Source organism: Pocillopora damicornis, chromosome 3, assembly GCF_964200805.1.
Source record: "Pocillopora damicornis chromosome 3, jaPocDami1.2, whole genome shotgun sequence".
NCBI classification, from domain to species: Eukaryota; Metazoa; Cnidaria; class Anthozoa; order Scleractinia; family Pocilloporidae; genus Pocillopora; species Pocillopora damicornis.
The window spans coordinates 11,881,462-11,901,477 of NC_142672.1; the positions used below are offsets into that span (position 1 = coordinate 11,881,462).

Below are 20,016 nucleotides of genomic sequence, written 5' to 3' on the forward strand. Positions count from 1 at the left end.
TTAATTGACCATAAATTGGTTCCAGCCCCTCTTCGCTTATCTGCACGCGCTGTCATCCGCCTGGCAGTTTTCGACCCTGACCTTTCGTACTGATCTTGAGTCATTTAGACAAAGGAAGAAAGAAACCAGTTTTTAGCTGTAAAAGAGGACGATGGATGATATTATTGAGAATGGAAAGAACAAGAAATGGGTAGTCTGTAAGTTGTGTGGATCAAAAGTTCTGCGACCTTGCGCGGCCAGTCACGAACAAAGAGAGGTACTAAATCTTAGAAGTTCAAAATACCTCATTGATCCGTGTTTAATTAAAATTGAACCCTGCAATCGATCGAATTTATGTTAGTAACAATTCATGAACAAACGACCAGTTTAATTTCTCTTTATACAGCTATTCTTACCTTTCATGCAGAAAAAGAAGGACTTTGCTGGCGCTGAAGAACATCAAGGTGAAATCCTTCAAGAACATTGGATGGTATCAGATATGTTTACGTTCGAAAATGTTGGCTTTTCAATGACTGTGGATTCAATCAAATATTTAGCCTGTGCCGATTGTGAGTGTGGACCAATAGGCTGGCATGACATTAATGACAAGACGAAGTTTTATGTTGCTGTTGCACGAGTAGGGCATCAAGATCTATCACAATAACTTCATATTATAGTTTATGGCAGAGTATATGGTATGATACCTTTGATTACCCGGATATTTTTTGTAATTTTCTCTCATTATTATTTTGACATAAATAATGCACAGATCAATTTGAAGCTTCAACATCCCCCCCCCCAGGCAACCCACATGTTGTCTGTGAGAGCAGAGTGGGGAATTTTGAACCTTGCCTGGCCTGGGTGGGGAATCTGAACTGAAACTGTCAATTCTCTTCAGCAGAATAAATGTGTTTAATCTTTAAATGGAGGTATAATTTAAAGTTAAAAGTTTACTTTAGCAAGTAGATGGTTCATAAGAAAAGGTCTACAAGATTTTACAAAAAATTTAAGACCCAATTCAGAGCATTTGAATGCAATTTTGGCCCTAGGAGTCAGGTTATTGAAACAACAAATCTTTAAAAGTTCAAATTCCGGGGGGTTGCCTGAAAGGGGACATGTTGACGTATCAAATTGATCAACACATGACATCATGATAAGGGGTTCAAAGTGCTCACAGTGGTGTTACTTTGTATTTGTTCACAGCTATATACTTTTACTTTTGTCAATCATGTTTTAAAATTCTTTGAGTTAGTTGGTATGAATAAAGCTGTCTATTTAACAAATAGGTTCCTTGTGGACACGTGTGTTTAGTAATAAATCACATGATGTAAAAATGAGGTAAAAAAAAAAGTGGCACATAAGGCACAGCTGAGTGGCACTGATGTTCTTAACCCTTTAACTCTCAAGATCTCATTAGTAATTCTTCTTACTGTCTGCCATACAGTTCTTGTGATGTTAGTTTGGAGAATTTGGGATGGAATCAACTTACTACCCCTAATTGATATTTTTCCTTCTTCTCAACACTTGTCTTCTTGGTCACTCATGAGTTTAAGGGTAAACACAATTTGGCATCTTTGCTGATTAATTACTTAACAGATGCTCAGCAACACGGAATCTATTTGTTTTCCATAATAAAGAGACAAAAAGTTGTCAAAGGTGTTGTTGTCTAAGTAAGAATCAATCAAAGAGTGTGTTTAATAAAGCCTACAATATAATTTCTCGTAGATAGCTGGTTTGACAGCTTATGTCTTAGTAGTAGTCTGACATAAATAACATCATAAAGAGGTGTTCAAAGTGTACTTATCTTCATTCAAAGCTATATACTCTCTACTATTGGTGATCATGTTTTACAACTCTTTGAGTTAGTTAGTATGAATAAAGCTGTAAATTTAACAAACTGATTCCATGTTGCTGAGCATGTGTTCAGTAATAGATCACAGATGATGTGAAAATGTGATAAAAACAAAAAAGTTGTACATAAGGCACAGCCATGTGTTACTGATGTTCTTACCACATCTTGATGTCTTCTGTGATCTGTTACTGAAAAGAAACACTACTTGGAATCTATTTGTTTTACATAATAAAGCAAACATTTTTCTCAGTTATAGTGATTGCATCTATTTGTTGCCCTTTAATAGATCAAAAGAAAGGAGCAATCAATATGTACAAATAGTTCAACTCATGAAAATTTCCTTTCAAATATATTTCTGAAGAACTTGCACATTTTTTGAAATATACTGAATAAAGAAGACTCCTTCAGTTTTATCTATATGGTCAATCTAAATTGCATAGCATTTTGTTTACATGGCCTGTGGTCTTAATGACTTTCATATTCCAAGATGCCTCTAAAAGCTACTTGAAGATAACTCCTGTTGTGCAAATTGTTTCATTAACACTCTGTGTATCTGGCAGATCTCTCATTCATAGCTTTGTTTTGAAGGGTATATTAAAAAAAAACCTCACCCCTTTCAGATTTTAAAATCCATAATTCTTTGAATTAAATACTTCATATGAACAGGCCAAGAAATTAATATCAACTACTTTATCCAGGTCTAATTTCTGAAACTTGTGCAAGATACTCCATTTTTTTTTGTATCAGCAGAGACACAAATGTGTTTTTTAAGTGTTGGCAACAGGATTTTTATAAAAAAAAAATAACTCTCCATTGAATGTCCATGTAATAGCCTAACTTTATCCACACTTGATATTTTCAATTCATTGATTGTAATTATGATCGCAAACATAAGCTGGAGATCCAAATCTTTCAGCTGAAGGGGAGAACATGGCAATTTTATAGAAACCAAGTTAAGGTATTTCAAAAAAAGAACACCACTACATAATTTATGAGTTGTTTGACATTTTTAAACAAACAATGCAAAACCCTGAAAACCTGGGACAAACAGAATATATTTGAGTGCCAGGCTTGTAACATGTCAGTTTTAACTTATCTTTATGCCAAAGAAGCCTCAGGACTCTCTCTCTTGTCTACGAAGGTTGAGAGAAGCAAACACCAAGGAAAAGAGAATGAATAATTACTGAATCTTCATACATATTGGCTCAATACAGTTAATTGTTAAATTCCTTTGGACCAAGAATATTTATTTACGTTCATAATGTTTTAACACTTCACGATTAATACAAATTTTATATAAAAATATTATAGATTAGCTGTGATAAATATCTATATTTTAGCAAAGACAAAATATTTATTTTGCAATCCACGATTGAATCAAACCAATTTCAAATAATATCCTTCAAAAAGAGAGCAATTCTTGTTAAATGACTTATTTTATGTTTGTTGAAAACAATATTATTTATAAATAATTTTTTCCAAAAATAACTATGATAGCAAAGCAAAAAAACAAAAAAACCAAACAGACAAACAAAGAGTTCTGGAGAAGACCCTTCCTTCATAGATGTGGGCTTCAACAAAGACTACATGTTGTAAGATTTTTCCATTAATGTCAAATAAGCACCAATCCCATGAAGAAGAACATAAGGATGGTATGGACAAAAAGGTGTGTCCATGCTGTCATGTGCTAACCTTGTGTCTTCCCTCCTAGTCAACCTAAACCTTTGCCCCACAATTAAAGACACACTACATGAAATCTATAAATGTTCTCAGAGGCCAAGCCTGGTCTTTAACAAGCCACTGTCCAGCTTATTTCCCTCACTAATTAGTTGAATTGTTTTGATATCCCACGATAACAAGATAAATAAATAATATATAATAAAATAACCAAATTAAATAGCAGCATTTTTTTCCTTTGGCTCTTTACCCACCATTTCTGATCAAATTGGATTTTGAGGATTTCGCTCGTAGATAGGAAAAATTGGTGAGCTCCCTCAAAGAAAAACTCAAAGCAAGGGCCAGGATCAAGCACATAGTTAGCCCATTGATAATGACAATTCCAGAAATCACACCTGACCCCAGACATAAGAGTCCAATACTTGAAGCATTTCACCACTGACTTGCTTTCCAACCCCCATTGCATACATGTTGAAGCACATTTTAGAAAAATAATCACACTGTTACTAAACAGTCACTATACACTATGACAATTCATGTCAGAGTAAATTTCAATTGAATGTTGAAGAAAATCTCGGATCACATTGCTTTTGTTCCACTACCCTCTATGATTGGTCTAGAAAACATGCCACCCTCAGCCAATCAGATGCAAAACTACAACAAGTGGCCACTTTGTATTCTGAATTACTTTCGAAAAGGAGCTTCCTTGTTTTCCCTCTGAGTTCTCAGTAGCTTCTTGTGATATTTTTCTTTGTTCTGATTGGCTGTTAAGATTACTTCAGTTTTGGTTTTTATTTTGGTCTTACAACATTCAGTTGAAGAATGATTGAAATCAGGCTCAGATGATTTCACTTTCTGAGCTGAAGAAAAGGGCATGTGCCACAGTATTGCCAGTTGGTTTTATTTCCAGTCAACTACCACAAAATTGACTCATTGCCCATGTCCAGTAGCACACTATGTCGAACAGGAGTACCAGATCTTGTTGATCCAGGAGGGCTACTGCTTTCTTGAGAGCTTAACCCATTGAGCGTACTGTTTCTGGAAGATCCTGAGCTGTGACTACCTATGGAGCCACTATAGTCACTGGTTACCACTTGATCATCCCTTGTTAGCTTGACATTGTACAATGAAGCAATGTGCTGCAGAGAGGAGGGTGTTACAGTCTCAAGTGTGACACAAGTCTCCGTATTACGAATTAAGGACACAACAGAAGAATGATCGCCCCATTTACAGTCAGTCAGATTTACAGCTGTGATTATGTCTCCTGCTTGAATTCCAGCATCCTGAAAATGAGCACAGGGAAGTTTACAAAAATACTAACGGACCTCATCATTTATGTCAGTGAAAATTCAGCCCAAATGGATGAAAAAATAAATTTTCACTTGAGAGGTTTAACTTTTAATTCTTGTTAAGTTTCATTCACCTCTTTGATTTCATTTATGACACAAGTCATATCATAATCATCTGACATATGCATGATGCCTAAATACACAGGTACAGAGAATAAAATGGAAGACAAGCCTTCTGCAACCTGTGTAGCAGTCTAATATTATTCCTTTTAGCTAAACAGCAGAACCATGAAGCTAAAGGAAGCAAAAAAATTAAGAGCAAAGGGGATCCTACTTTTTTAAAGAAAGGGGCTCCCTCCTCCTTATGCCTTTATGGGATTCCTTCATAGCTCTTGCTTCCCTCCCTTAGCTAAAAGGAAGCAGAAAAGACTTCTACAAAGACAACAACAAAATTACAGATAGAAGAATTACAGATAAACAAACCTTAGCAGGTCCTTGCTCCTCTACACTCTGAATAATAACTGGAGCAGAGCCAATCACACTGAAGCCATATCCTTTATCAGTTTTCTTTAGTTCAACACTTTTTGGTGCACTCCACTCTAAATTGGCATTAAACACATGCACAGGACCCTAGAAGCATTAAAAAAGGTTTTACCAGGTCATTCTCTAACTGATCAATTCCTAAAATATAATAAAATTATCTAGAAAGTACTGAAATTGCAAAGGAAAAACTTTTCAATTGAATGTTTTGTTTGTCTCTTTGATTGACCTCATCTCATAACAACTTCAAAACATATCATCATATTCTCCAGCCCTATGTGAAATTTGAAAAAAAAATTCCTCTTATTTTGCATTATATTTTAGTTCTGTACCTTGGTTTGGTTTTGAAACATTGAATAAAAATGTACTTAAGTAAGGTACAAATGTATATGGAGTGTTAATATCTCACCAGCCTATGAAACAAGTCTTCCACAGATGCTTGGCTAAAATTAGGAGCAATACTTGCTGCATTATATTTTGCTGAAGCTGAGGGAATAAATAAATACATAAATATTATAAGATATAACTTATGCCAAATTTTGCTACCAAAAAAAAAAAAAAAAAAAAAAAAAAGAATTGCACCAGAGAAGGTAAAGATGGATTCCTGTTTGGTTATCTTAACTTTATACACCCCAACATCAATATGCATATTCTCCATACGGTTCTCTATACAATTCCTAAGGTTCTGACAAGAAGAATTTGTTTCACAGTCAAGAGGTTCTTAAGGTGGTTAACCTTTTTATTTATTCTTGTGACCTTAATGTTTGGTTCAGGGGTGATATTGAAAGGAGGACTTAGAGGTCACTCTTAAGGGTCAAAAGGTTAATAGAGAATGTCGCCAAATCAATATTTCATTACTGACAGTAAAACTTTACCACAAGCGTGGTCTCTTGCTCACTTTCCTTACGTTATTTAAGATCATCAACAAATTTCATAATTTAAGTTAATTTTACTGAGACAACTGGGAACTCTTTGACAACATTTCATTTCAACTTCCAATATTCTTTATTGTTTTTCAATAAAGGAAACCCATTTTTCATCTATTAGTAAGGTATCTGCATATTAAAAAATTAACTACATGCCTTTCTGGTAAGAGAGGTGGTATCACAATTGAAATAAAACATTACAGAGCATTTGGGGGTTTTCAGACATCAACAGGGTAAAAAGGATTACATTTATAGGATTCCAAAGCTGACCTTTAACAGGGATTGGTGTTAGGGAGTCATCAAAGTCATCTTCTTCTTCCATAGCAACTAACGTTTCTGTGGTTTTGATCCGTGCATCTTGAAGAGCCTGAGAAATGCACAATAAAATTACCTGTTTATTTAATCTCCTGCAATACAATGAATGGTCTTACAGACTAGCTTAAGAGTTTGAATATTTCATAATAGGTAATTGATCACTATGCTCTCTCAAAAAAAGATGACATGTACCTTTTGTAGACCTGCTATTTTTCTACAGTGGCGACAGATCTGCCTAGTTTTCATGGCTTCCTCATGTGATTTAAGTGCAGAGTGGAGATGAGCTTTGGCTAGGTGAAACAAAAACTTTTTAATATCAAACCAAAAACAGCAAATGAAAAAGTTGTGGTATTTTATTAGATAAGAATGGAGCAAATACCTGAAGATTGTTAAAACTGAATGGTGTAAGGAATTGAGAACTACAGTTCTGCTTTGGGTGATTCAAATATGAATATAAATGAAGGATTACAACTCCATTTGGAGGGATTGAATGTTTTTGGTCATCAAAATCTTATGCCATAATAATTGCGTGTACAAATGACAAAAAAATGTTAATTGTTTTTAATTATAAGAGGGTAACTTATCCTTTAAGTCATCATAATATTACTTTAAACAAAATAGACGGTGTAAATATTGAACCAAAATTTGGAAACAGTAAGTGGCTGCAAAGACAAGAAAACTTCAACTTTCAATTAAAGTAAGTTGCATTTTCTAAACTGAACACCACTTGCAGGAAAAATTTGATTTTATTATTGACAAAATAAACCAAAATTCCTCATATCCAAACAGCAAAGGGTCAAACTTTGTTATGATCCTGTTCACTCCCCCCTCCCCCACTGCCACTTTATCCCCCCCACCAACTCCATCATCACTGTAAATACAAAAAAATTAACTCGCAATGACTTGGCTTACAAAACTAGAGCTTTAAGAAAAATGGGATGAGAAAGAATGCGAGGTGGGTGTGCAGTGTTCTCAAGCTAATCTCTTAAGCCTGTAATTTTCCCTCCACACTTTGTCAATGTAGTACTTCATTACAAGTGATGCAAGAAGTCTAATATGTAAATATACTCACCATGCTTTTTCTTGTTTTCATTGCTGTTAGCCTGAGATGTGCCTAACGATGAAAGAATAACTTCGTCCTTCTTAGTGATACTCTGATTCTCTATTAAAAAAAATACATTGAATCAGTTAGGATTTTAATCACAGCTTTGTTTGAAAAACCCAAACACAAGTAATCCAGAAATATGCACAACAACATGAGAAGTAAGGAATACTGGCACCATGGAGTACCAGTAAGCTATTCACAGAGTTTCTAACTGAAGGTCATCCTCTGTAATTGGACTCCTGCCACCTCTTGTTTATTGTTGATGACTTAAAAGAGAAAGCACATTCATGTACATTGTCTGACATTTGCTTTTCAACTCTTATTGAAGTTGAGTCACCTTTAGATTTACCAGTACATTCAACTATAAAAAAAGAACTTAGCAGCCTTTGATGTACTTACCCACACTTTTAAGTATTCCCTCGGCAACATAGTAATGTGAAAGAGCTTCATAGTGAAGACACATTATCTGAAGGGAGATTGAAAAGACAATAAATATTGTCTCTATTTGTTTCAGAGGAAGAAACATGAATTCCTAAGACAGAACCTGACAATATAAGCTAACCAAGTATTCAGAGTAATCATAGCTTGCACTAAGCTAAACATACTTATGTAAATGGGACAAATTTCCAACTGAGTGTGGAAAATGATCTAGGACTGCACAGGTTTTATTCAACTATACTCTATGATTGGTCCAGAAAACTGGCACCACTCTCTCAACCAACCAAATGTAAAACCAACTGTGACTTGGACATTTATTAATTAAGTTCTTTTGCACTTTAGGCAGTTTACTTGTTTTCGCAACAAGTTTCCAATGATTCCCTGCCATGTTTTCCATCATCCTCAAAGCCTGTTGTGATGACTTTCCATTTGTTCTGGTTTAATGACACTTCATAGAAAAGCACTTTATTTGTTTCATACTCACAGACATCATGTTTCTCCAGGAAATTGGAACACAACTCAAGCAGATTCCAGAATTCATCAGGATCTGAACCTTTTTGTAACTCTGACTAACCTGACATGGGAAAAAAAAAAATCAATTTTCCTCACAGGACACCTCTTTCAAAATTTGTAATACTTAACTATTTCAGAGTTTTCTATAGGTTCTGTAGGGCACATATCGCTAAATTATACATCAAGTTTTACAACTGATTTATAGTATACCATGTCAGCTATATTTTGAGCTGACAACTGACGAAGCTGATGATAATCTACAGAATATATAGGAAAAAATCAGTTAGCTTTTCTCTATAATATATCTAATTATACAACTCTCTATTTCACTCATGACTTGTAGCACAATCATCATGCCCAAATGTGTAACATAGGGTATTTTCATGAAATGTAAAAAGTATGCCAAAAATACTTTTATTTGCTAGATATACTTGCTAATTTACGTTCTAAAAAGAATTAGTGAAGATTTCAATGTTTGTTCGGTTTTTAAAGCTAAATAACTGATTACCCACAATCCTTTGCGGGCGTGGCATTTGACTTTATCACTAGATTTCACTGGCCATAATGGCTGAGTTACAAAAAAAAATTATATTTCAACTATCTCTAGATTTACAAAGAAGCAATTATTTCTTCATTGACATCTACAGGGACTTTGTAAATGTTATTCCTCTTTCTCTTTAGTTCTCCACACACATGCCGGTATGCCGCACAGTGCCAGCCAAAACAAACGCACTTTTTTTACATCAAGTTTGTATGTCATGTTTTCTTGCCTAATCCCTGCAGACATAGAGGAGAGGTTTCATAGGAGACCTTCGATGTTTGTTGCTTGATTTCAACGAGAAAATCAGGCGAAGTTTAGCGTTTTCGAGCGCTATTTGTGCGGATTTCAATGTAGAGCGGGCTTGAAATTTGATCGTTACACATTGATAAACACAAAGCGAGAGTGAATTTAGGTTTCCGATTTAGTTTGCTTTGAATATCTTCGTTTGTATTGTATGTATGGCTGTAAAACTTTGGGGATTTGTAGTCGAACACATGAACTTTGCTTGGGAGTTGTCTCAGCAACCGAGGTGAAGTAAAAGCTGAAATACAGGCCTTTTTGCAGGTAAGTGGTGTTTGATTTTCCGTGTTTAAAAATAAACAATAACATCGTTTCCGAAACCAAAAATCACTTATTTCTTCTTTGCAGTTAACTCTTTTTAAAAGTTACTTTAGATGAGGGTAAGTAAGTGTTTGAACCTTACTCAGACGAATCAACTTTCTTTGTAGGCGTATATTCAAGACGCTAGACCCGCACATGTACCATGCAAAGCTCTGTTGGATCTGCTGCGTTACACAAGCAAACAACAGCGACTGTCTTCAAGTTTTTTATTCCTGTTCTTTTAAAAACGAACATTTAACGCCGTCTCTTGGCATAAGGTGTATTTGAGCCCTACTCAGTAAATGAGCATAATGGAAGTTTCTAATTGATGTTGTTTTGAGTACGAAATTTACCTTTATTTTCGGGTTTATGCAAATGAGATGTTACGCGTTACATTTATAATTTGGGTATATTTTCCAGTATCTTTAATATTTTTTAATTCTTACATTATTCCAAAAGGCAACACAGTTATTTTTTATTAAACTGCAATCATCAGAGAAGCAAAATGACAAGTTTGAAAACAATCTGTCCATTGCTGATCAAGATATTTTCAAATATTTCTGAACAACCCTGAATGGGCGTGATGATCATGCTACAAGTCTCATGTTAGAATTAAGTAAGGGGAAAATTAAACTTTCATTCAGTTTCAAATTTATGTACAACTAATGAAACACAACCAGGTACCAAGACTTCACATGAGGATTAGCAACATGTTTTAAAATCACTTCAGATTTAATCAGAGCAAGTTTCTGTCACATATTTCAATAGCCATATGCCAGTTATCATCATTTTGATGTAATGCAGAATAAAATTCTGTTCCATGAAAAAAGGTTACTCATTAGATCAAACTCATATTCTTACCTGGGCACATTCCTGAGCAGCAACTATCTTGTCAGACAAGTTATCTTTAATTCCACCAAGAATTAGTTCTTCCCATATACACACTTGTGCCTGAGCCTGAGAAATAGATAAATTATTAACTTAAAGATATTAAACAATGTTGTAAACTATTCCAGGATGTTCATTAAACATTGGAGAGCAGATAGCTCTACAGATACAATGCAGATTTTTCTAAACGTCTCAATGAAAGCCCTACTATTTACAGAACTAATAATGATCAACAAATTTGAAATACAAGATAAAAATGCAGTTTTCTAGACTGAGTGAACATTTTTCATATTGGTTACATTAGAGGTCTTTAATAAATATTGAGGAGATTCATCCATTTCTCTAATACTCAGTTTTCTGGCAGAGTGCACTATGAGAATGGCCCACCTTCCCATTCTCATTTCATGGTTGGTACCACAGGACACAACCCTGCCTAAGCCAAACTGGAACAGCTTAGCTTAGCACATGGATCAATCCTTTTTCCCTTACCCTGTTTCAACTGAATATCAATGAAGAGTTGTGAAATAAAATACTGTTTTTCAGACATAAAAATTCCATCCCTTTATAGGAGTACTAACTTCAACCAGGACCAAAATGGAGACGGATTTCATTGGTGGTTGCAAAGACAAGCCTTCCTCAAATCCTTGAGCTCTCTTTTTTTTAAGTAATTTGTACCATTGACTTTGTTATTGTCCAGTTAAAATCAAATTTCGCAAGCCTTAAAGTAAAATGATCCTCTTAAATGTTGCAAGATCCACAAAAAAAGAAAAATACATTCTTAACATTTCACTACCTATTCCCTGCTTGTTTAAAACATGGCTCACTTGAACTTTAAACTCACCAGCATGACAGCCATCAACATGTTCATCACTTCTGGTGTTAGGTCAGCACTTGGTGAGTTGATAAAACTGTCTTTGATAAATTTAAATACACCTGAATAATAAAGCAAAAATAAATTATTACCATCCAAAATATATCATTACTACTAAGATCGCTTGAAATCATATTCATTTCTTAAACTGTAGTTCACATAATTTTCATACATTCACAGTCATTGATTCATCACTTCACAGGTTTAATACAAAATGAAAAAATGATCAGCTCACAGTTGGCTTGTTAGCTTAGCTAGTTAAGAGCACTGCCCCGGTATCACAGAGGTCATGGGTTCAAATCCCATACTGGCCAGAATCTTTTCAGGCCTTATTTTTACTACTGCTTATTAAGTAGTGTTCATTACTGTGAAGGTCGCTTTCATATTCACTTCTTTATCCAAAGTTCAGATAATTACATGATTTTCAAATATTCACAGTCCTTGATTCATCAATTCCCTGGTTTATTGGGAAACAAACGTAATGACTAGCTCCTGGTTGGCTTGTTGGCTCAGTTGGTAGAACACTGCACTGGTATTGCGAAGGCCATGGATTCAAATCCCATACAGGCCTGAATTTTTTTCAGGCCTTATTTTCACTTCTGCTTTGGAAGTGTTCATTACTGCAAATATCGCTTTCATATTCAAAATTATATTCATATTCACGGCAAAGACCATTTGATGATGCAACCCTAAAAAGCTGGTTTCTCTGGTGTGCATGCCACTCAGTGACACCCTGCCTGTTTCATTTTGATTCATTAGCTATTAGTAAGATTACTGTACTTCTCAAAAACAAATCTACCATGAAGTTGCAAATGAATGATAAGAAATTCATTTTATGCTGCCATTGGTCATCTTACAGGCCTCTTGAATGATCTGTACAACATTTCAGAAAGTCGGAAAGGTAAAGGTCGGAGAGTTCAAAAGGAAATTCCCCCACACCCACCTCAAGTTTTATTTTACTTTTTGAAGAATATGAAGCAAGTCTGACAAATCTAGAGCTGTAGACCAGCAGATATGAAAAACCCAGCTGGTTTGTAGCTAAGTATGGTTACCTGCAGCTTTCTGAAAAGCATCAATTGCCTCTTTGAGTCCTGCATCTGTTCTTCTGTCCTGCAAGGAATACCTCTTCATTTTTAATGCTTATATTTTTAGGACTTTAGTTAATGAATAATGCAGTGGATTCTAAATCACAAATTCCCTCGAGAATTTCAAATTTGATCAGAATATGTTTATGGAGTTTGATTAGCCAAGAAGCTGAAAGACAGACATAACAGCTTGGCTACCACCTAATTATCAAGCAACTAGATTTTATCTTGAAAGAAGAAATCTTTGAGAGAGTAAAACATGGACATCTCATCTTGCTAATAAAACAACAACACCACTTTCACAGCACATCCTCAGGAAAAAAGAAAATAAACTAAACAACACAATCATACTCCTTTTCCCACCCTAACCACAGCTATACATAAAGGCGTGTCCCATCCAAAAGAGATATTCCATCACTACATAGCCAACCTTATCAGTGGGGCACACACAATGTATCAAAACCAAAAGAAAAACAAAAACACCGCACAAGACCAAAAGGAATCTCAAAAGCTTATGGTAAATTACAGGGTCATTGGAAGATGACAATATGGCACACAACAAAGAACTTAGGAGCATACATACAAACTGGGCTGTGAATACCCAAATAAGCTCACTCTATCAAAATATTACAACTTCCATTTTTCCTTGAATAGGTGTCCAGGCACTTGTTGAAAAATTTCATCTTAAAGTAGGGGTGCTTAATTGAGGAGAGCATTTATTGTTCTTTTATATACTGATTCTGCTGTACTTAATGTTTAAATAATTACTGCATGAATAAAGTAAAAAGTAAAGCCTTTATACAGGCCCAAGTGGCCCATGGGGTCAGCGCTTAACTCTGGTTTCCTTAGCATGAAGCAGCTAGGAGTATTGCTACTCCCCCCTAGATGGGATGCTAGTCCATTGCAGGGTTATCCCCAGCATACTTGCTGGTACCCATTTGTACACCTGGGTGAAGAGAAGTGCTGTAAGAGTAAAGTGTCTTGCCTAAGAACACAACACAATGACCACAGCCAGGGCTCAAACCTGGACTACTTGATCCAGAGTTGAGTGCACTAACCATGAGGCCACCGCGCCTCTATTGTATGAATAAGTGGCAGTAGAAAAAGGTTTTCCTTATATTCCTACCATCTAAGAAAGTGAGTGAGTAGAAGGGGGGTGCTTATTCAAGGGGGGACTTGTTGGACATTTTGGCCTAGAGGGTGGGCACTTTTGCAGGGGAGGACACCTATTACAGCATGGGCATGTATTCCAAGAAATATGGTATTATATCTATCTTAACTTACTTGCTTTGCACCAATTTGACTCCAGATGGCAGCAATGTTGAAAAGCACACTCGCCTACAAAGTTAAATGTTTGTAAAATTAGTAATATCAAAACAATTTCAATTAAAATTTCATTAAACCCAAAGTAGCGTATACAGCAACATACAGATTTGCCAGTAAGGATGTCCATACCTTTTCAAATGCAACAGATCTTTGTATTTTTGGTAAACCAGTTGTGGTATCAAACCTTCCATAGAGAGAGCCAACATTATTATGAAGTAATCATAATTGTATGTTATTTTATTTAGTTATTATCATAATTATAACTTACAATAACATTGACAATGATTTTCACATATTAATTAACACGCAGATCATTAATTCCATAACCTTTATTTCTTTTTATTTCACTTCAGTTTCTCAACAATTTTGCAACAATTTTGTAGTGAAAAAGTACTATAATTTTGAAAGGTTTGACGTCTGCTTATAGCCTAGTCATATAAGAAAACTGGAAAGAGCTCTCACATTGATGAGATTCCTTTCTTTAACAGCTAGATTAAGAGACACCAAGACAAACACTGTATCAAGTGCAGTCTTGTCCTTTCCTTTCTTACTAATCAGTGTTAAAAATAAATTTTTGTAGTCTAGCTTCTTGGTTTAGATTGTTCTAATTTCCCTTTATAATGAAAAATAATTCCTCTAGAACATTAATTTCCTTCCCTTTTTCTGCCAACTTACCTCTGATACAATCACCCTATTTTTTGTTTAATAACTGAAGGTACTCTACACACAAATACCTTCAAACTTACCAGTGAAAATAAACTGACACTGTATAGTGCTTCCCATTGGGAAAGAATTTCTTTTCCACAAAATAGAGTTGGTTGTAGTACTTGAACAAAGAATGAATGCCATTTTCATCTCTGTTAGCTTTGTTCACGGCTTCCTATTTAAAAATGTACAGTGGCAAGACTCTAAGTCACAAATGCTTTCTTTGGTGGTATAGCCAAAAAGATAAATTTTTAAAAAGAAACAGGAAATAAGGTCTAAATGACAGCAATAAGCTATTAGTTGAAGAAAGAATAACATTTAAAAAACCTTTTATTCGAATTAATGTTTGACAGTTGCATTCCTTGAGAAATAATATATACAAAATTTTTTTTCAAATATAATCTCTTTTCATTTACAGTCTAAGCATCTAGGAATAAGTATGTTTCGAATAAGTATGTTTCGCTCAACATGTTTGGAAAACACTCAAAATAATTTCATCTTCAGTTATGAGGACAAAATACACAGATAAACCAAAGTCTTGGTGCCAAGGCACCACCATAATTTTTATTGATTGTGTGCATGCAGCTAACTTATTAATTTGACAAACCTTTCTTAGATTCTCAAATAACTCAAGCTCCCCCTCAAAATTTTCTGGAGTTTCACTGTAGTGATCCAAAATGAAATCCTGAAAATATAAAGCACAATATGACTGGTTACCTTTTTAATACCTAGTGATGCTGATCACTACCTGTAGTGAGCATGTTATTTTGTATCTTCATCACATTAAGTGATTTAAGCCCTCCCCCTCCTAGATGTAAACCCTCCATTTGTCTGCTTGCTAAGAGGAAAAGGTGTATAATCCAAGAATTTAAGCTAGGATTTCAGTTAAAGTTAACTCTAAACCCCTCCTTGATGTCTATCCTGATAATAAAAAGGATTTAGGTCAAGAGATTGTTTGAAACATTTACTGTACCTGGCTCAAACTAAATGTATTCAGAGTAGAAAAGAAACCTGCATACCTTAAACTGTGATTTAAAATCTAGTTCTTTTGTTTCCCTGAGACCAACAGCAATCAAAGGAATCTGGTGCTCTACAGATCTTTATTACATATCAAAACAATACCAGTAAAAAATGAATAACAAATGAACAAACAGAAGTATTGCTACCTATATAAATAATACTGGTATCACGTTTTGGGAAATGAAAGAAAGGCATAAAAGATGGTCAAATCTGCACCAAGCCTTGGGAAATCGCCCCAACTTGGCTTTCATTAATGGTTCAGTTTTGTCTGTTGGAGAAAAAGTAATTTTATTCGCAGATCACACAACCATCTTTCCAGAGATTGAACTGAGATTTTATCATCTTTTTCTCTGACTTGCATACAGGAATTTTCCTTTTCCAATTCCTTATAAGAAAGCAAGGACTCAACTGTCCCAGTGACAAATAAATGAACAAATTTCTTTCTAAAACAGACCCAAAAGACTTTAACTGATGAATTTGAGAATTCACCTGTCAAACTGATAAACATCCAACGTGCTGTTGATTCCTTCCAGTTCTTCTTTCAACAAGTCCAACTGGGAATTAGCAAAACTCAACTCTGTTTTGGCAGCAAGCTTTGTTTTGCGATCATTTGTTATCCTTAAAAAAAAACAAATATATATATATACATAAGTTAAAGAATTCAAGAGGACGCATCAATTCTCTGTGACTCTGAGTTTCGCGCCTAGGCACTTGTCAGACTCGTCAGACAGAACTTTTCTATATATATGAATTATATACAAATTAATTTGATCAGTTTTATGATCAGCTTTATAACATTATTCAGTTAATAAAATATTCCAACCTTTCAAAGTCCCATGAGGCTGGCTATTTATTGATGCTATGATGGAAGTAAGTTTTCTATTGTACTTGTACCAAGTTGCAAGTATCTTGAGAGATAATGCCCAAAATTAAAAGATTATACAAATGGCTGACAGTTTAAGAAGAGGCAAATCAAAGCCTTTAATTGAAGATCAATGTGTAATTTAATGGGAGAGGTTTACTTGCCTCATAACCATCCATCATATTCTCCTATTTTCTTATTTTGTTACATTAAGATCATAATTGTAATAAAGGAAAACAGAAAACATGTTTTAACATAAAAGAAAACAAAGAGTAGATCAAAGAAAATCCATATATGCTAGACTATTAGTAGTCCCTGTTTTCACATGAACATGACAGGACGGAAAACGCGTGCACTGTAAGTACCTCCCGTTGTCCCATACAAAGCCTTAGAAAAGTTTTCTAAGGTTTTCTATGGGACAACGGGAGGTACTTACAGTGCACGCATTTTCCGTCCTGTCATGACTGAAGACTGTCACATGAGTAAAAAGGGTCAGTGAAAAAAAAATTAGTGTGCCTTACTTCCAGAGTTCTGCACCCTAAGAATTCTACAATCATTTTTTTTACCTTTTTTCAACTCAAGCACCAGACTTTGCTGAAAAGGAGGGACTAGTTGCAATCTATAAGCACATACTCATGAACCTCTGTTACTTAAATTAATCCATTCTTTGAGTGCCAGATTGTCTCTAAAGACATGACTATAACAGTAAATGCCTGAAAACTGAAAATTTACACAGGCATTTTTTATAAGTTTCCAGAGAAAGATTTGAATAAAAACCAATATTTCATCAGAATTTTTCCTCTTTTTCAAATTGAATTTTCACTTTAAGTTCATATCAGATTACTGGTAAACATTTTTTTGTAACGTGAGGGTCATGACTATAATAGCTTACATTTTTACACTGGAAATGAAAATTGGTCTGCAGGAAAAAGCTGAAATTGGATCAAAGTTTTTGATTGCTAATATCACAGTAGACTGGTATATAAATATTGTTACAGTTTATTTTTATCTCACATAAAAACAAAACTCTTTTTATCTTATTTTCATTTTATGGCACTACACTCAGACCAAGCAAAGGTCAAATCAGACCATAATTACACCTGATACAAACTGTCATGAGAGTTGATGATAGTTTCAACTATCACGCGGTTCATGCACGTTTATGCACTATCATCATTTATCATCAACTATCAACTTATCATCAACTATCAGGTAGTTTGGACATGTTCAAATTCCACATCATAGTTGATGATAGTTTTTGCCATTTGAACAAGCAGATGATAGTGAATGATAGTTTTCCAGTCAGAAGTATTGCCAAAAAGGGGCTCAAACTGAAATGGCAAATGGTAAAATGACTACAATAGCCAACTATGATGACCATTTGAACAGGGCTTTAATCCTCAATATTAATTTTATTCCCTTATAATTTTATTAAAATTATTTGTGGACCATGAAATCAAACATTAAGTAATACCAAGGAAAGAAACTACAGCGTAAAAGATATACCATCAAAACACATACTTGAAATTTTCATTAAATCTTTCATACTTCAACGGATTAAAGCCGTTGAGAGGATTATTTATTTCTCAGTCTGTGGCTCATGACGCAATGTGAAATAATTGAATTAAATATATCGCATGGATCAGTATTATTGTTGTTAACGTAATTTACATGACTAAATTGAAAGTCTTAAATTATAATATTAAATAGATGCCGTAATTCACTTGATCAAGTTGTTACAGAATCTGCATTCTGTGAGCTTAATCAATTTTGCACGCTGCGGTTGACTCTTTCTAGAAAAAAGGCTTACAATATTGTCATTGTTATATATTTAACGGATTATGAAACACACAAGTCAATTAGTAGAAAACTAAAGAAAACTCTGGAGGAGGAATGCTACACGAACAGTAGATCGGAGAGTGAACTTCAGATAAAAATGAGTCTATCTGATGCACTTTGTATTTTATACACTATATGGGAGGCAAAAACCTAAAATAAGTTTCACGTAAAGTGTAACTTACCTGAGAGCTTTCATCAAATTTTCAGCACCATCTCGTAATTTTGTCTGCTTGAATATTTTCTGATTTAATACTTGTCGTTTGTGTTGAAGTTTCCATCGGGCAGATGTCTTGCGAGATCCTAGTTCGACATCGTCCTTTTGATTGAATGAAGAGAACACGCACCAACGAATTAATTGAATTTAGTACACTTTGTCATACGCGACACTGTGTTTTAACAAACATCTTACCAACGGGCGACGATATTTTTGTTTCGTGATAAAGGACGCAAATGAGCAAATATTGTAATGACAGATAGCATCGGCTAAATTTCACCATTGGAGGGCTTCAAATTAGCCGCAAACTCTTAAAAGCAATATTGGACATATTGAAACTTATAAAAGGATTATATCACTACAAGAACACCACTCTTTTAATATTACTTACCACTTCAAGCTTTACGTGGTCACCTTTGAGAACATCATTTCCCGTATGGCAATTTTCCTCCGACATTTCACGTCCGTCCGTTGGAACCATCACACTAGTCATTTAAACCGAAGAGTCTGTATTAGCTGACCGAGCGCGATTTTGAAAGCAAATATGTCATTTATATTGGATGATTAAGATTCGTCATGGTTCGTGGGAAGTGTTTGTCTAATTCAGCGTGTTTATATTTCCGCTCAAATACCTTTGTAAGTGAATCATGTCAATGACATATTTTGCAAATCCAAGCGTGAATGGTGGAACACGTGATTCTCATGCGTTGGTATTATCAACCCTCCCCTCCCTTACAAGAAGTGTACTCACTCGCGAATGTTTGGCATGCAAAGCGTGAAAAGTGACGCAAGTCAAAATTCGCAGCTACCGTAAAGAGCAAGATTTGTACTTTTCTTGGTTCCTCTTTAAAAACTCAACAACAAACAAGAAATAGTAAAGGCTGCAACAAAGCTTTTTGGGAGTTGAGATTCCCAGACTGTATAACGGTGGCAGCTCACAGGGTTGTTACGATTCCCTACTGCCCTTGCCTACAGCTGCCTCTCATCTGTAGATACTAAAATTTAAAGAATGTCAAGTTTTTATTTTTGTTTTCAAATGAACATCCAGTCCATAGCATAGCAATTTTTTATGGAGAAATACTTTCCTCTTAGCTTTTCGAAAACAAAGTTAAGATAACAAAGCTTTTTGGAAATTGAGATTCCCAGACTGTATAATGGTGGCAGTTCACAGGGTTGTCATTATTTCCTACTGCCTTCGCTTGCAGCTGCCATTGACTGGTAACTTGCCTAAACTCATTGATAGATATTAAAATTTAAAAAAATACATATAGTTAAGTTTTTATTTTTGTTTTCAAATAAACATCCAAGCAAAAGCATAATAATTTGATGGGGAAAATACTGTCCTCTAAGCTTTTTGATAAATGATAATTCTCTGAGATATTCATAGTCAGACCTCTAACTCAAAGATGTGCTCAATGTAAATCTATTCTT

The 20,016-nt window shown here is 34.8% G+C and overlaps 2 protein-coding genes and 1 long non-coding RNA gene across 4 annotated transcripts; 2 read left to right on the forward strand and 1 right to left on the reverse strand.

Annotated features, from left to right (window-relative positions):
* Positions 1–17: 17 nt before the first annotated feature.
* LOC113666089 (guanine nucleotide exchange factor MSS4) lies at positions 18–2,080 on the forward strand. 2 transcript variants are annotated; one of them, XM_027181849.2, is made up of 2 exons: positions 18–256; positions 386–2,080. In XM_027181849.2, exons 1-2 carry the CDS (start codon positions 152–154, stop codon positions 641–643), a joined length of 363 nt encoding a protein of 120 aa, XP_027037650.1. In that variant the 5' UTR covers positions 18–151; the 3' UTR covers positions 644–2,080. The 2 variants fall into 2 exon arrangements, with proteins under 2 accessions (XP_027037650.1, XP_089055141.1); XM_089199015.1 differs by having other exon boundaries at positions 32–256; positions 407–2,080.
* Positions 2,081–3,057: 977 nt separating this feature from the next.
* On the reverse strand, positions 3,058–19,269 carry LOC113666088 (rhophilin-2). The gene is made up of 19 exons (XM_027181847.2): positions 18,977–19,269; positions 18,554–18,687; positions 16,160–16,288; positions 15,670–15,748; positions 15,258–15,335; positions 14,692–14,825; positions 14,075–14,129; positions 13,904–13,957; positions 12,587–12,644; positions 11,505–11,596; positions 10,637–10,732; positions 8,606–8,695; positions 8,083–8,149; positions 7,651–7,740; positions 6,771–6,868; positions 6,534–6,630; positions 5,747–5,823; positions 5,281–5,427; positions 3,058–4,791 (listed from the first exon to the last, which is right to left on the reverse strand). Exons 1-19 carry the CDS (start codon positions 19,076–19,078, stop codon positions 4,423–4,425), a joined length of 2,046 nt encoding a protein of 681 aa, XP_027037648.2. The 5' UTR covers positions 19,079–19,269; the 3' UTR covers positions 3,058–4,422.
* On the forward strand, positions 9,153–10,299 carry LOC149048242 (uncharacterized). Its single transcript, XR_016184610.1, has 2 exons — positions 9,153–9,739; positions 9,904–10,299. It is a non-coding gene; the product is annotated as an uncharacterized LOC149048242 (long non-coding RNA).
* Positions 19,270–20,016: the final 747 nt, after the last annotated feature.

What these genes read in the sequence shown, in the direction of transcription:
- LOC113666089 (XM_027181849.2), top strand. Translation starts at nt 152, where the DNA reads ATGGATGATATTATTGAGAATGGAAAGAACAAGAAATGGGTAGTCTGT. An exon ending in CCAGTCACGAACAAAGAGAG is followed by an intron (nt 257 to 385) that starts GTACTAAATCTT and finishes CTCTTTATACAG; the next exon opens with CTATTCTTACCTTTCATGCA.
- LOC113666088 (XM_027181847.2), bottom strand. Translation starts at nt 19,078, where the DNA reads ATGACTAGTGTGATGGTTCCAACGGACGGACGTGAAATGTCGGAGGAA. An exon ending in ACCACGTAAAGCTTGAAGTG is followed by an intron (nt 18,688 to 18,976) that starts GTAAGTAATATT and finishes TTCAATCAAAAG; the next exon opens with GACGATGTCGAACTAGGATC. An exon ending in CCTGGAGAAACATGATGTCT is followed by an intron (nt 8,150 to 8,605) that starts GTGAGTATGAAA and finishes ATCTCCCTTCAG; the next exon opens with ATAATGTGTCTTCACTATGA.